Below are 17335 nucleotides of genomic sequence, written 5' to 3' on the forward strand. Positions count from 1 at the left end.
ATTTTTTGAAATGTAGTTTTTTTTTTTTTTTTGCATTATTGAAAATAATATATATATATATATATATATATATATATATATATATATATATATATATATATATATATATACACTCAAACCTGAACACAGAAAGTATTTAGTTACACAAAACATTTAAATTCTATAAAAATGTAACAAAAATGAACCGGAATGCTTTATTAGAGCTTAATCGTTCTGGGTCTGATCTGATTTTAACCTCTTATTTCAGTTTTCTGACTCATTTTGGCTAAATGGTTATACCCATACAAGTTCATTTGGGTATGTGTAATTGTGTGTGTGTGTGTGTAAGTGTGTGTGAGTGGATGTATCCGTTTTACACTCTTGATGTTATAGAGTGTAGTCCCTGCCTTGCTGTCCACTTTTTTATTTTACTCCATTGTAGTTGAATTACTGATTTTATTTGACATAGTTGCAGTGTTACAGTCACATCAGTTCATAGGTGTGTATGTGTGTGTACAAGTGTGTGTCCACGCGTGTGTGAGTTGGTGTGTTGATTTTACACTCTAGACGTTTTAGTTTCACCCCTTCATTGCTGTGCAATTTTTTCTGCATTTGTAGACCGCACACACAACACTTTTCTGTATTCTCAATGTATTTTTTCCCCATTACTTATGTTCGGTAATTTTTTACCAAAGACCATGAGTGTGACCACTTTGTTTTATATAGTTTCCGTTGGTTTCCATGAAACTCTGTTTCTTAAGATAAAACATTTTACATAATAAAATGAAGAGTTTTTCCACAGCCATATGTTTGCACATGACTAAATGAGCAACTTATGATATGCACTGGTGAGGGCGGGATTCACTTCTGAGTGCAGTATGAAGCATTAAACCTGAAAGATGTACAAGATTCACACATTATCAAACCAGCTGAGCACAACAGACAGACTGTAATCTCACAGGCGTCTTTCTAGATCTCCTGATAGCATTGGCTGCTTCATTCCCGAGCGTCGTGTAGAAATGGAGGGGACTGTAGAAGGCTGTCTGGGTGTAATATACGATCTGCTGGTGGTAATATGTGTTGGGGTGCTGCTTCTGCGGGCTGCTGAGGGCCGCTCGGTGAGGTGGTTGGGGTTGCTCGGGGTGTCTGGGGTGATGTTGAGCTGCTTGGTCCATTCCATCGCCCTTAAACTGGGGATTGTGAGTGTGCTGTGTAGTGTCATCCACTATGTAGGGAGAGAAGAGGTCATGTTGCCAACTCAAAACAAGGCAGTACTCATCACAGGTAAGACACTATCCCTGTACGCTCCTGTCAGACTGTGCTTAACTGCCTGAATTCTCTATTTGTGCATGTGTAAATATTATGAATCTCAGCATATATGAATGGTCTTTCGCTGATTTTGTTATTGTTTGAATTATTTAGTTTGAGTTTCATCAAACCTTTCAAGAATGATTAAATGAGAATTTATAACTTGTATTAAGAAATTTGTATTTATATATATATATATATATGTACAATTTCTGTATTTCTTAATACAAGTTGTAAATTCTTATTTAATCATTCTTGAAAGGTTTGATGAAACTCAAACTAAATAATTCAAACAATAACAAAATCAGTGAAAGACCATTCATATATGCTGAGAATCATTATTTATATATATATTGCATCATGACATTGATTTATGATATTTAATCTTATTTCCTCAGGTCCTAATCCTGTAATAAATAAATCAAGAATAAATAATTACATAAATCAGTCTCATTTAATGACATCAATGCCATCAGCAATGACATTATCTATCACACATTTGAATAATAATAAAAAAAAAATTTAGGTATATATTACATCTGAAAAAATCGAATGCCTCGAGTAAGAATAAAAGTTATTAAAGCGATTAATACAATTAAGTAAATTATGGTACTGAGAATAAGATCTTTGCTTTACAGTAATGAGAATTGGGCGTAAATGTTCTTAATTGTCATGAAAATAATGTCACTGTACACAAAATATTAATGGTCTAACATTTTCTTTATGCAATGAAATGTAAACATTTCACCCAGTAGATCAATATTTCTGTGCCACCCTTGTGTACTTTGCACTGTGAACTTATCTGAGTAAGTTTAACAGCACTTCTTCCTGTAAGATCGTAAATCACGGCTGCATTCTTGTGATGACACTTAACACAGACTGTTTTCTGGTTTCAAACATGAACTGCTGTATTATAAGATGCTTTCAATGACTCCACACTGCACCACCTGACCAAAATGATCCATAATGCACTGGAAGTTTGGAAATGTAGCGGTGTGATTGTGTTTGTCTCAGGTTGTGATTCGGGTTTTGGTCATGATCTGGCCAGGTTTTTGGACAGCGCTGGGATGAGGGTGTTTGCAGGGGTTCTGGATGAACGCAGTCCTGGAGCTCTGAAGCTGAAGAAAGATGCATCTCAAAACCTCACTGTCCTACAGTTAGACATCACCGACAGCAGCCAGATCACACAGGCACATCAGTACATCCAGAGGCAAACAGGCAAAACAGGTAACAATAGAACCACTAAATGAATAAATACCACCACAAACACTCAAAACCATGAACACCACATTAACAACAGCATAACAACTACCTAGAACACACTAGCAACCACTTAGCAATGTTTTAGCAACCAAACAGTTGTAGTTAGTAACCTCTTAGCAAAAAACAAGACCACTTCCCATAACACCCACTTAGCAATATCCTAGCAACTATCCAGAACATTCAACCAAACGCATAGCATCTATATGGAAAGCACTGGCAACCAACCAGAACACCTTAAAGTAACCACTTAGCAACATCTGGGCGATTGTCAAGAACACTCTAGCAACCACAAAGCAACTTTCCAGAACAGCCACTTAGCAATATGTTAGCAACTATCCAGAACACTCAACAGCAGAGCATCTGTTTAGAAGACGCTAGTTAACACCAGAGACAATTTATAAGAGACATGCCACTTCCTCAATCCTCAATACAACTATATAAGGAAAACCTATAGACAGTAAAAGAAATGGACACAGCGACCCCATTGGAACTCAATTGAGACAAGTGAAGCCATATCCCACATATCCCGGGTTATCACTGGCAGTGTGAAAGTGCACAGTCTAGCGACACGGGAACAATTGCCGTAACACTTTACCCGTGTATTTGCCGGAATTGCAGTGTGGAAGGGGCTTTAGAAACTACATAACAATCAAAACTGTAATCCTAAAAACCCTAGCGACTGCATGAGCATCCCAGTGATTGCAAAGCAACACCCCACTTAAGCGACTTTTTAGAAAAACATTGTAGCAAATATCCAGAACAACCTAGCAACTGCATAGTAGATCCGAATGCCAAAGAAACTGCAAAGCAACCATCCAAAATATCCCAGCAATGCCCCTTCACACATAACAACCCACGAACAACAACACCGCAGCAACCACATGCAGTAGCAATGCCCCAGCAACCTCTCACATACTAACGCTCATTAAATGTTACTGTTTAAAGTTTAGTAGCATGTACAGTATTGTTCAAAATAATAGCAGTACAATGTGACTAACCAGAATAATCAAGGTTTTTCGTATATTTTTTTATTGCTACGTGGCAAACAAGTTACCAGTAGGTTCAGTAGATTCTCAGAAAACAAATAAGACCCAGCATTCATGATATGCACGCTCTTAAGGCTGTGCAATTGGGCAATTAGTTGAATTAGTTGAAAGGGGTGTGTTCAAAAAAATAGCAGTGTGGCATTCAATCACTGAGGTCATCAATTTTGTGAAGAAACAGGTGTGAATCAGGTGGCCCCTATTTAAGGATGAAGCCAACACTTGTTGAACATGCATTTGAAAGCTGAGGAAAATGGGTCGTTCAAGACATTGTTCAGAAGAACAGCGTACTTTGATTAAAAAGTTGATTAGAGAGGGGAAAACCTATAAAGAGGTGCAAAAAATGATAGGCTGTTCAGCTAAAATGATCTCCAATGCCTTAAAATGGAGAGCAAAACCAGAGAGACGTGGAAGAAAACGGAAGACAACCATCAAAATGGATAGAAGAATAACCAGAATGGCAAAGGCTCAGCCAATGATCACCTCCAGGATGATCAAAGACAGTCTGGAGTTACCTGTAAGTACTGTGACAGTTAGAAGACGTCTGTGTGAAGCTAATCTATTTTCAAGAATCCCCCGCAAAGTCCCTCTGTTAAAAAAAAGGCATGTGCAGAAGAGGTTACAATTTGCCAAAGAACACATCAACTGGCCTAAAGAGAAATGGAGGAACATTTCGTGGACTGATGAGAGTAAAATTGTTCTTTTTGGGTCCAAGGGCCACAGGCAGTTTGTGAGACGACCCCCAAACTCTGAATTCAAGCCACAGTACACAGTGAAGACAGTGAAGCATGGAGGTGCAAGCATCATGATATGGACATGTTTCTCCTACTATGGTGTTGGGCCTATTTATCGCATACCAGGGATCATGGATCAGTTTGCATATGTTAAAATACTTGAAGAGGTCATGTTGCCCTATGCTGAAGAGGACATGCCCTTGAAATGGTTGTTTCAACAAGACAATGACCCAAAACACACTAGTAAACGGGCAAAGTCTTGGTTCCAAACCAACAAAATTAATGTTATGGAGTGGCCAGCCCAATCTCCAGACCTTAATCCAATTGAGAACTTGTGGGGTGATATCAAAAATGCTGTTTCTGTAGCAAAACCAAGAAATGTGAATGAATTGTGGAATGTTGTTAAAGAATCATGGAGTGGAATAACAGCTGAGAGGTGCCACAAGTTGGTTGACTCCATGCCACACAGATGTCAAGCAGTTTTAAAAAACTGTGGTCATACAACTAAATATTAGTTTAGTGATTCACAGGATTGCTAAATCCCAGAAAAAAAAAATGTTTGTACAAAATAGTTTTGAGTTTGTACAGTCAAAGGTAGACACTGCTATTTTTTTGAACACACCCCTTTCAACTAATTGCCCAATTGCACAGCCTTAAGAGCGTGCATATCATGAATGCTGGGTCTTGTTTGTTTTCTGACAATCTACTGAACCTACTGGTAACTTGTTTGCCACGTAGCAATAAAAAATATACTAAAAACCTTGATTATTCTGGTTAGTCACATTGTACTGCTATTATTTTGAACAATACTGTATACAAACCAGTGCATGTATGTTGTTTTTTGTGACTCATCTCTTGTGGACAGGACTTTGGGCACTTGTGAACAATGCTGGAGTGCTGGGATACGTCTGCGATGGGGAAATTCTGCCAATCAAAATGTATAAAAAATTCCTAGATGTGAATTTTATTGGTAGTGTGGAGATGACTCAAGTCTTTCTGCCTCAAATACGACAATCAAAAGGACGACTCATCAGTATAGCCAGTATGGCAGGTAAACTTTTTTTGTAAACATGAATTTTTTAGACCTCAGGTACTTAATAGTCTCTTCCAAAAACATATATCCTAATCCCATTAAGGAGTACATTAATCCCAGTAAGCACTAACAGCTTTGAAATTAATCATTGGTTTCCTTCAGGAGAAGTTCCACTTTCTGGATTCGCAGGATATGGGGCGTCTAAAGCAGCGCTGATCTCCTTCAGTGGAGCGATGAGACAGGAACTCTCACGCTGGGGAGTCAAGGTCATCATCATTCAACCGGGAGCTTTCAAAACAAGTGAGAATAAAGGCCCTTTCACACCAAGAACAATTACGACATACACAGTTGTTTATTATAAGCGTGCTGCAGATATTAAATGCTCAAACTCTGAAAACCGAGTGGAATACGATTGGCTGTCAAGTTTTTTTTTTATCATTCTCAAGCTTGAAAAAAAATTGTTCAGAATGTTATTCCAACAATATCGTTCCCATGTTGCTATTGTTATAGCTATTGTATAAACTTCCCTTTTTTTATGACAATTAAAGGTGCATTAGGTAGTTTTCTAGCTAGCATTAACTTCAATGTTTCATTCGTGTTCAAATACCACTGTGGTATTAGAATTTTCAATTGCTTCCGAAACCTCATGTCATTGAAACTAAGGATGGTGATTTAAAAAAATATATATAATATTCAATGATTGATATTAATCGATTATTATATGAAAATCGCGCCCCTCCCCCACATGCACGCCACAGCATCAGCACCAAAAACATGGGAATTTTTTTCGTCAATAATCGCACAGCCTATTCGATATTCTATAATTAAATCAACTAATCGAATATTAGAAAATGGTGACCCATCCCTACTTGTAACATGAAGATAGCGGGTTTGAGTCTCAGGTCCGGCAGGAATTGTCTGTAGGGAGTGGATGACCACTCTTCCACCCTCAATATCACGAATGAGGTGAGACCCTTGAGCAAGACCCGAACCCCAACTCCACCTCGGGCGCCGCAGCAATATGGCTGCCCACTGCTGGGAGTGTGTTCACTACTGTGTGTGTGTGTGTGTGTGTGTGTGTGCGCACTTGGATGGATTAAATACAGAGCACAGATTGCAAGTATGGGACACCATACTTAGCTAGACGTCACATCACTTTCACATTTTGAAATTTTTTTATTAGCAACCTATGAGCATTAAGATTCTTCCCAACACTTACCGAAATGTTGATTCAACATAGCAGCAAAATACATTGACGGGGGTGACCTGACCCATACATGAATAAAACACTTTTTTTTTTATAGAATACCATGAGTACAGTCGTAATCTCAGGTAAACGTTTACTTTTAATATGACAAAAAAACTTATTTCCTAAACTTCAATTGGGACTACTACATGCACCCTTAAAGGAATAGTCCACCCGTCAATGTATACTCCGTCAGCACTTACTCATGTTTAGTGCTATTATTTCCTGTGAAACACAAGAGAATAAAGGATATTAAATATATACAGGTTTTCTATTAACTTATTTTGTCAACAAAATCCATTTTCCAGATATTTTGGGCAACAGAGAGCAGTGGATTAGTGCTCAGGAGGACATCCTCAGCGGTTTGGCTCAGGAAGTGATGGCGTCTTATGGAGAAGAAAACATCCGCTCAATGCAGCAGCGGCTGGTCAACATGTCTTCAGTATCAAGCTCAGACACACGGCCGTTTCTTGAGGCTTTAAAGCATGCCATACTGTCCCCGAGACCAAAGCCCTTCTACTACCCCGGGGCCTGTGCGTGGGCTCTTCCCTTTCTCTACAGACACGGCCCCACTTCACTGTCTGACCGAGTCCTCTCACAAGTCTTTCTGAGCAGTGATGAGCAGCCAGCAGAACTCTTGCACGCTTGAGTTGTGATTGTTTACTAATAGACTTGCACACTTAACATTTACAGCCCTCATTTGACTTTCTGTGAACAATTTAGGTGAGCAATTCCCACGGCATCAGCAGTCATTTTACAGTCTAGCATGAAAGTACGGTCACATTTATCATTGTTCTGCGAATTTTCACGGGCAAAAGATTTTTCTCCAGGCAGTTTTCGCAACAGGGTCAACCCACGTTGACCAAAAGAAAGCTGCTAGGTTTGAAAGTGACTGCATTGCTGTATTATTAACAATATCGCCAAAATATCACTAATGTGGCTTAAAGGGTACATAACATACACAGTTTCACCTAATCTCATGATAATCTTGAGTACCTAGTACTGCATCCTTCATATATCCAAAAAGTTTTTAGTTTTATCATATTTATAAAAGAAAAATTCAGCTTTCCGATTCTTTCCGGGAAAAGCCGAGCTGCCGGGTGGGCGGAGCTATAATACTGACGTTTGGTGTTGTTTCCTTTAACATATATTCACTTATGTGCTGATTTCCAACAAAATACAGAAATCTGATGCAATTGTACTTACATGAATGGGGTCTTTTATCACAGGGACGGCTCCATGTTTTAATAGCAAATCCAGCATCGCCTCGTGCCTTGTTTATAAAACATTTATCACTCAAATGAACAGAACACACAAACACTTGATACACTCTGCTTCCCCCGGAAAAACAAACTGCATCAACTGTTCATGTAATGCTAGGTTCTTAATGCTAAGCTTAACACGGTAAACTTTCCCTCACATCCAAAACTGCACTTATTTGGAGGCATTCTCGAACAAATCCTATGCAGCCATGCTGACGATTTTGAAGCACATTGATGTGCGCGGTCTCGCTCTCCTCTGATCAGTGTATGTGCGCGCGGGCGCGCTTTTCCGGGAGAAGTGCTCATATAAGGACTTCCGTTCTCGTCTACGTCATTAGGTCCACGATCGAAAAAAAAAAACAGCCGAAACTTGTACCAACCCGGAAGTAAGATTTTCAGCACAGAAATTCTCAGTCATTCTTCTAAATTATTTTTTACAACATTGGCCATATTTAGCATGATAATCCATCTCTTAACACTGTGAACAACTCTGAATACAAGAAACACCATTGCACCCCCACTTGAATGTTTTAAAGCCATCATTGAAATCTTATCCATTTTTAATAAAGCACTGGTCATCACATCCAGGTCAGGTTTTATTTTTTTAGGTTGGTACATTTAATTGTGAGAGAGAGAGGGGGAAAAAAAATGATACATAGTCTTGTTCAAACAAATCCATAAAATCACTTGTACCTTTTACATGAAAAGTTGGTCTTTTAACAACGTCATTAAACATAAAAATAAAATAAAAATCTAAAATAAAAATAAAGTCCACTGCATAAAAAACTAATTATATATATGGTAGACCTGTGAATAAAACGTCTCAGTCCTGAGGTTTCAGAAAAGCCCTTTTGGGTTGATCTTCAACAACATTGCAGTTGACGTCCTCTTCACTCTTAGTAACCGTGGAGCGATTTCGTTTCTTGGCAAACTTCTTTCTCATACTCTCAACCATACTTTCATATCTGAAGGAGAAAGCAAATAGCAATCAATGTCCTTCCCTCCTGTACAATGACATCACACTGAGATCATTTCCTGTCTCACCTTTTGGCCATCTCTTCATCTGTGATATCTGTTTCCATTCTGCTCACATTGCCGTCCTCATCGTCCTCCTCTTCCTCTTGGTGTGTGTTCATTAGTAACATTAATTTCTACAAGAGATTGAGTTTGCTGATCAATGAAATGTTCAGTGCACAATCATGACATTAATTTGATGAGACCGTTCTGAAAGAAACATTCATATAAAAATAAACAAAACTCCATTGATGAGCAAGTACATAAATAAAATTAGTGCTTCCTTAACCTCAATTCATTTTCAAATCATGCTCAAATAACATACATAACACAATACATAATGCTTTTATAATTATTATTAATTTGGGGGGAAAAAATGGAAGCAAACTTGTGGTCTCACATTTCATAAAGTTTTACAAAAGTACCTCAACTTCAGGATTGAATCCTCTGAAGGACATTCTGCCAAAAACCAAATCCTCACAGGGAGCGTAGCTTCTCTCCTCGATGATATAGTTTCTGGTCAAACGAAAAGGGTCACACTTTAGAATAATGGTCCATCAGTTAATGTTAGTTACTTCATTAATTAACATGAACAAACAATGAACAATGCATTACTGTATTTATTCATCTTTGTTAATGTTAGTTAATGAAAATACAGTTATTCGTTGTTAGTTCATGCTAATTCACAGTGCATTAACTAATGTCAACGAGCAAAACTTCTGATCTGAATAATGCATTAGTACATGCTGAAATTAACATCAACTAAGATTAATAAATGCTGTAGGAGGATTGTTCTTGCTTAGTTCATGTTAACTAAAGTAGTTAACTAACATTAACTAATGGACTGTTATTCTACAGTGTTACCATGAAAAATTCCTAGTAAAGTTTTTTTGTTGTTGTTTTTCTTTATAAATAATGCATGACTAATTGACAAAATGGAATTAACACATCAGATATGTAGAATTATAAGGTATTCCATCACTTAAGTTGCACATGAAATGTGTCACTGGTTAGTTGATATGAAATCAGTTCTCCTCAGAGCAATCATGTTTACCAATATTAATATATTCCACTAACATCCACTATGAGATACTAATTCACAATTATGAGCAAGTCATTATGACAAAAAGTAGTAATTGTCAATTATTTTGCCATTTTAGTCAACCTTGATTTTTTTATACATTGTGATCACTGATCATTAAAACTTTGTTTATATTGTTTGACTTCATAAATTCATAAACAACTATTTAAAAATTTCAATATTTATTTACATGTCAATTTCGAATTCTGTCATATCTTTTTGTTGTAGTTTTCGACTTTTTATCTCATAAACAGGAGATAACTGTCATAATTCCAACAATTTTTTATCTTTTTTTTTGTGGCGGAAACAGGCTTCCATAGATATTTGTTATGCAACACAATGCGATTAAGACATTGTGTGTCCAAAAACAGTTTTCTGAGGACAGGTGATCAGTGAGATGTCGGTGAGGTCTCACTCTTTGGCCTTGAGCTCAGGAAGGTCCAGGAACCAGTGCTCATCACTGATGATCCTCTTCTCCTCCTCATCCAGCTGCTTCTTCAGCTCTGCGTCCAAGCCCCGCTGCATGAACTACAGACACAGGGACACACTGCGTCAGCCACAGCGGAGCATGACGCTCGAAACAACACAACAGACAACTTTAACATATTTTTTTTTATCACAATTCTAGTTAAAAGTGCACCACTAAATGGTTTCCACAAGTATCAGAGCTGACTCTTCTTACCTTCATCCGCAGGACGTTTTTGGACAGTTTCGCTGCACCGTCCTTCGCCATTGTAGACATGAGCTAAACTACGCGTTTTAACGTGAATGAATTGATTTAAAGAGCTCTTCTTTCAGTTATGGGGCCCACATGGACAGCATGACTGCACGTAGCACAAGAAGCTAATATAAACACTTGTGCGCATGAAGTCTGCGCACGCGCTGTGGCAACACGTGCAAGGCTCGATTAGTCGCGCAACAAAAATCGATCAGTTTCATATTTAAGTAATAGCAGTTTAATAATTTATAGTGTATTACTTTTGAATAAAGTATTATTTACTACTTATATATATATATATATATATATATATATATATATATATATTTCTTACACTTATTGATTACTCACGTCTGATGAGTTAAATTAACCCTCTATGGTTCAGTGACGCGATAGGTGGCAATGCACGACTTTATTTCTCGAAGTGCAGTGCTGCACCATATTCCTGTATTTCACCACTGTAACGACGCATTTCTACAGTTTTTGTAAAATAGACGTTGTGTACAAATCGCCTCATTTACGCTGTTAAATGCTGACATATTGCATGTTGAAAGCAATGGAATTATAATGTATTTTCTTACTGGGGGATTTTCATAAAAAGTGATATGAGTTAAATTACTTTAGTTATATTTGTTTGTATAATAATAATTCTAACATAATTATTGCTTTCATTCAAATATCAATATACAGGTTTAATAATCGATGTAGGCCTATAGTTTTTCTTTCTTTCTCTTGTTACACTTCTACCACAGTGGTGTTTGTTTGTTTGTTTATTTAACAAATAGTACTATAGTGACATCATGTTTTTGGTCATGTACCACAGTAATACCATAGTACCTTAAGTACAGTGTGGGGTGAAATGCATTGCATTTTTTTTTTTTAATTTAATTACTTTTCCCTTGAAACAAGTAAAGGAAGGGAAATTACTCTTAATTTATCTGTGGTTTAATTAAAGCTACTTCTGATGTAATTGTATAAATACTGTATAAACTATAAAACAATTCTATATAAAACAAAAGTGGATTTAACATAAAAAAATAACATCTAAGGTAAACATTTATTTTTTTTTTTATGTAAATTTCTCCCTTTGGTCAGATAAAGATTATACAATTTACATAAAAAAACTATTGTAATGCAATATTTTTTAGAGAAAGTAGTAAGTACAGAAATCTAATTACACTGTATTTTTAGTAGCTAAAAGTTATTTATTTACCCAAAAAGCAATTTAGATGCCTTGGTATTTATATTGAATATATCCAAGGACTATAAATATTATGTTTCATAAGATGATTTTTGGAGTTGGACAGACACACATGCAGAAATATTATATTTGAAGTATTTCGTACAAGTAATTAAGTTGTAATTTTTATTTAATCACAAAAAAAAAAAAAAAAAAAAAAAGAAAAGCAAATTTATGTTTTTGTGTTGAGTTTTGTTTAAACTCCTCTCACAGTTCTTTGACTATTACTGTATGTGTATGGTACTGTGCCCAAGCATATTATGTCATGATTTAATTAAATACTGTTTTGGAGATTTAAAACAAAGAAATCTGTTCAAAATAAAGAATATATTGACACAAAAATATATTCAATATTGATATTGATAGACAAATCATTATTTGGGGGCTCGTCCGGGATTTTAACACCAGGACTTCTCATTCCCAAAGCGAGAATCAGTTCACTCAGTTTTTGCTTGTAGGATGCTGTGTTTCGAAAAAGTGTAAATATATAAATTACAGAAACAAAAAAAATATATTTTTTATTTTTTTAGTTTAAGTTATTTGTATAATATATTTTATTTTAATTCAGCTTTGATCATATTTCAAAATTATATTTCACTTAACAAAAACTAATTTGAATATTTTTAGGTATCGTTAATAATAACAACACACTGGCTTTAAAGTGCTCACAATCAGTGAAAGCAATCCAGAATAACTTGCAAAAGTGGCATTCAATTTCACAGTAGCACAATTATCCAAAATGTATGGGAAAGATTTTTGGCATAAACAAAATATGAGATCAAAAGAAATATGGCTCATAAAAATATAAATACAGAACAAGTCAGAACACGTGCCCAAGCCAAAAGAGACTATCCTCATGTTTACGGTGTCTGGGTACTGATATGTGGATGTTCTGGGTGATTGGGTGGTTTCTTTAGGGTCCAAGTCAAAAGATCCCAAACCAACTCTGTGTGAAATTCTTTGGGGATTTTCATTTGTTTGCATTTTCTTTCAGGTGAGATTCATTAATCCGATAACATAGAACAACTAAAGTTCGATTTTTTGGGTTTGTTAACAACTAAATAGCTGTTGTTTCTGATTATACAAACTCTTGCACCACCAGTTCTTTAAGTGTCATCTCTGACACCTGCCCATTGGGCGAGTCTTGCATTCTGGTCAGCTCGTCCTGTAACTGGGCCACAGGCAGCCCAAGACTGTAGCCCAAATCAACAAGAGCCTCCAGCAGGGGCCCTTGATACTGCTGGAGCTCGTAGCGTCTCACCGTGGGCAGAGCTCTTCTGCCAGTTTGAAAAGCTGCGTCAAAGTCTTCTAGATCCCTCTGACACACCAGTATGGCACACAGCGTTGGCACCACCAAAGTAGGGTTGTGAGAAGACAGTTTTTCCTGAAGAACCAACACTTTCTGGAGGCCCTCAAGCGCCCGGGAAAAGCGGCCCCCACGCAGGAGGTCATATGCAGGTTTTAATTCCTTATGAGTGAAGAATTTTAGGAATGCTTGTGATTTTCGGACACAACGGAGGGAGTACAGCTGAGTAAGATAGTCTCTGAGGGCCACACGCCGCTCTGCAATGTTCTCCTCTGAGAAGTTGCCCCTTATTTTCTTCCTGGGCATCACAATGTCCTCCATTTCCGCGCTGAAGTCCAGCAGGAGCTCCTGATGAAGGTGGAGGAAGTCTGAGTAGCGTCGCTCGATAGCTACACGCTCACAGTCGTAACTACCTGAGCGGATCACCACAACCTGGTACACCTGAAGGACAGAAAGGAGCTGTGAAGGTAGGACTAATGTGGAGGAGACAAGAGAAGCATTGCAGAATGTGTCAAGTCTGGTAAAGACGTGCACAGCCAACCATTCTTGATTTGCCAGAATGGACACCCTAAAGCAGGGGTGCCCTATCCTGTTCCTGGAGATCTGCCTCCTGCAAAGTTCAGCTCCAATCCTGATCAGTTAATCCAGCTAATTAAGAACTGAAGAAGCACCTGATAAGTACAGACCGGTTTGTTGGATCAGGGTAGGAACTGAACTCTGCAGGTAGTTTGATCTTCAGGAATGGGACGCCTGTTCTACAGCAATGTTGTGATGCTCGAAATTGGACTCGATTCTGAGTCCAGGACTAGGATTTTCATGGTTTTTGGTCTTGTCTTGAAGCATTTGGATTCTGTCTTAAACTTGAACCGAGTCAAGACAGAGTCCAGTCTTGAGTAGCCTATTACAACACTGTGGGTATGTTTTGTGGTCTGTGCAGCCCTGGATGAGAGTTTCATGTGACACTGAAGCAAAGAAAAAAGTCTTGACTAAGACTCAACCTATAGGTCTTGGCCTCAACTCAGACTCGAAAGAAATGGGGTTGGTTGCTTAAAACACCCAGACTAGTCTTACAAGTTAGTCATCAATTTTTTTTTTTAAGTCAGTTATATAAAAGCATAGTATGGTCTGTTTTGAAACCAAAAACTAAGACTGATTACCCCCTGGCTAACTGCTGAAAGACTAGTTCTTAAATTCATATAATGAAAATGGATGGGAATCATGGCTAAAATATACAATAAATTAAAATAAAACATACATTCCCATTTTTTGGTTAGACAGAAAAGTTTTCAGTAATGCAAATTACCATAGGAATGTTCATTTATATGTTTATAAAATAAAAAAATAACCAAATCCTAATTTAAAGCTGCGGTAGGGAACTTTTGACGCTCTAGCGGTTAATAAACAGAACTGCTTGCGTCTTGCGGAAGAACATTGTAGCCGGATCTACTTCTCTCTGTTTATGTCTATGAAGAATCACAAAGGTACTGGGTTACTCCGCCGCGGTATCCCCGAAGCAATCTAAAATAGTCCGAATATAAACACTTATTATAGGTGCACCCTAGTGATTCAGGACAAGCTAAAAGAACGGTTTGGAAAATGGATTCATGGTGTACTCACTTTTTATATACATTTTTCTACATTTTGAACACAAACAAAGTTACGGACCGCAGCTCTGATTGGTTGATTTCTTACCGGGAGCAGTTTGTAACTGCAAATGGCAATAGTACCACTGGGAGGAGCCAGAGGAGCTTGATTTTTTTTCACAGATTATCTGTCTCATATTCTACTGTCAGGACATAATGACAGGTTTAATAAATATGTAAAAAATATATATTTTTTTTTTACAAAAGTTCCCTACTGCACCTTTAAGATGAACACTATGTGTTTTCTGGGTGGCCATTATAGTATAAATAACTTGTTTGTATAAAGTTTTTACAAACAATTAAACTTAAATATAAAATTCTTTAATTGTAAAGTAAAAATGGTAACGGCTGAAAAATAATATGAGGGCTTGGTGACGTCATACAAAAATGAACGTCATTTCAAAGGGAGAGCAGGGTATTATATTTTGGCGAAAGATCATGGAATAATGGGAAAACAATAAGTTAGGTCAAAATAGAAAGTAGTTTGACTTAGAGTTTGACTTAATGTTTATATATGCACTATAAGCGTTGACATACCACATATTTGGTGAATGTTTGGTCGATGATTCGCGCGGTGGGGATGTCGAACAGCAGTTTAACGCTTCTGAACTCCCTCTTAACGGCTCTCCAGTGCTGCTGCAGTTCTGCTGTGGTCAGACAGGAGGCGCTAAAACCCCCTTCAGCCTCTTCAGATGGGAGAATACATGCATCAGATTCCGCTCTCATGAGGTCAGGTACAACTTAAGGACAGACTTTAACTGACCATTACTAGATGAAATCTCCTGCTGTAGAGATGATCGTTCAGGAGCTGAAGAAACCTCTTCTTTAGCATCTACTGCCTTGGGGTCATGTGCTTCTAGATCTTCCTCCATAACAATGCACTCTAATTTAGCTTTCTGTAAATTAGTTTTACCACTATTCACCTAGATTAAACATTTCAGATAATATTTATTAATTTATGGCTCCTTCAATCACAGTCAACCCTTGTCATGATTGTACCATACATAACTAAACATGTGTATATCTCTGTAGATAGAGGGTGTGGCTCAACTTACCCCACTGACTCATCTTAGCATCTTGACAAGCTTTTAAAAAAGAAAAGAAAACAATGGTGATTATGGATCTGAGTGTTTCCTGTAGAAATGTTACTTCTCTTTCAGCACTAGCGGACAAGACTGAGTACAGGAAAGTAACAGATTATGCAAAAGTTCTTTCTAATGAATTTTTTTTAAATAAAAATGTTAGCAGATCCCAAAATTGCACTGGTATCCCTTTCAGTGAAAGGTAAAAGGGCACACTCACCCAGGGAGTACAACTATAATTAAACCTCTAAAGGAAATGACTCACAAATGTGGTAAGAAGAATTTGACGTTTTGCAGATAACAAAAGATATTAAACGCATGTAAATCTGACCTCGCTCAAGTCGCGTGGTATTAAATATTACCTACAAACATGACACACTCAAAATCTAAAGAAAATACTGACCCACCTGTGCATATAAACTAAACATGACGCTATACAAACTTTATCTTTGCTGGATTCTTAGACGCAAACACGTTCATATTTCTGTTTTTCGTGTAGGCTGAGCTGAAGTTTGTTCACGAGGAAGTGAAACTTGAAAGAGGGAGTGTCATTTTTCCTCACATGGCACATTCTACCCATTATCACTAGTTTACACGCGGCTAGTCTACACTAGTGAAACAGTGACAGCCAGTGCATCTTCTGCTCCAGAACAAGCTGAAATCTTCATGGCTGGATTCACTGAGCTGGAAACATTACAGAGACGCTGGTCCATCAGAGCATCTAATGTGTTAATAAAGAGCCCAATGCGTGTCAATGAAATATTCCTCACACTACTACACCTCCAGCACATGAACAGCTGCTGAGTGTGTGTTTGATGCTAGTGATTGTGTTATGTGTTTGTCCAATAGAGTGTGCTCTACAGTTAAACTCCAGCCAGACTCTTCTGACAGTGATCTTTATTTTAATCATAGAATACATATCAATTAGCAACCGAAAGATAACATTATGGAGTTGCAATTTGTTTGTTAATTGATTAATTTTTCATTATTAATTATTTGTTAATTTAAATAAATCAGAAATAAAATACAATGCATGATAATAAGATAATAAGAGAATGAAAACTCTCTGAAAACTAGTAAGTTGACACTAAAATGAATAAAAATGAAATAAATAGAAATTAAAACGTTATATAACGTTTGTGTATCTGTATTAATTTGGGGTCAAAGGCTATTTTATAGAGAGTTTGACTACACAAGTTAAACTTACACTTAGGCTTGGTTTAACAGACAGGACCTAGATCAATCCTGTATTAGACCATAGTTCAATTAGGACATTTAATTCGCTTTTATAAACGTGACTTAGATAAAGACACTACTGATGTGCATCTTAAGATAAAACAATGACACTGACATATTTTAATAAATCAGAGGAAGTTTATTTCA

At 37.1% G+C, this 17335-nt stretch overlaps 3 protein-coding genes across 4 annotated transcripts; 1 reads left to right on the top strand and 2 right to left on the bottom strand.

Moving 5' to 3' along the window:
• The first annotated feature begins 288 nt into the window (after window positions 1-288).
• Window positions 289-7779, top strand: LOC113067212 (estradiol 17-beta-dehydrogenase 2-like). Its single transcript, XM_026239528.1, has 5 exons — window positions 289-1263; window positions 2302-2514; window positions 5193-5378; window positions 5523-5660; window positions 6915-7779. Exons 1-5 carry the CDS (start codon window positions 999-1001, stop codon window positions 7253-7255), a joined length of 1143 nt encoding a protein of 380 aa, XP_026095313.1. The 5' UTR covers window positions 289-998; the 3' UTR covers window positions 7256-7779.
• A 667-nt stretch (window positions 7780-8446) lies between these two features.
• LOC113067213 (M-phase phosphoprotein 6-like) lies at window positions 8447-10844 on the bottom strand. The gene is made up of 5 exons (XM_026239529.1): window positions 10646-10844; window positions 10379-10491; window positions 9308-9398; window positions 8913-9019; window positions 8447-8833 (listed from the first exon to the last, which is right to left on the bottom strand). The coding sequence occupies exons 1-5, from the start codon at window positions 10703-10705 to the stop codon at window positions 8692-8694; spliced, it is 513 nt and encodes a 170-aa protein (XP_026095314.1). The 5' UTR covers window positions 10706-10844; the 3' UTR covers window positions 8447-8691.
• A 1048-nt stretch (window positions 10845-11892) lies between these two features.
• On the bottom strand, window positions 11893-16715 carry LOC113067214 (sorting nexin-20-like). Of its 2 annotated transcripts, none has more exons than XM_026239531.1 (5): window positions 16360-16715; window positions 15926-15955; window positions 15634-15766; window positions 15408-15556; window positions 11893-13668 (listed from the first exon to the last, which is right to left on the bottom strand). In XM_026239531.1, the coding sequence occupies exons 3-5, from the start codon at window positions 15740-15742 to the stop codon at window positions 13000-13002; spliced, it is 927 nt and encodes a 308-aa protein (XP_026095316.1). In that variant the 5' UTR covers window positions 15743-15766; window positions 15926-15955; window positions 16360-16715; the 3' UTR covers window positions 11893-12999. The 2 variants fall into 2 exon arrangements, with proteins under 2 accessions (XP_026095316.1, XP_026095315.1); XM_026239530.1 differs by having other exon boundaries at window positions 15634-15793.
• Window positions 16716-17335: the final 620 nt, after the last annotated feature.

Source organism: Carassius auratus, chromosome 50 (assembly GCF_003368295.1).
Source record: "Carassius auratus strain Wakin chromosome 50, ASM336829v1, whole genome shotgun sequence".
Classification (NCBI taxonomy): Eukaryota; Metazoa; Chordata; class Actinopteri; order Cypriniformes; family Cyprinidae; genus Carassius; species Carassius auratus.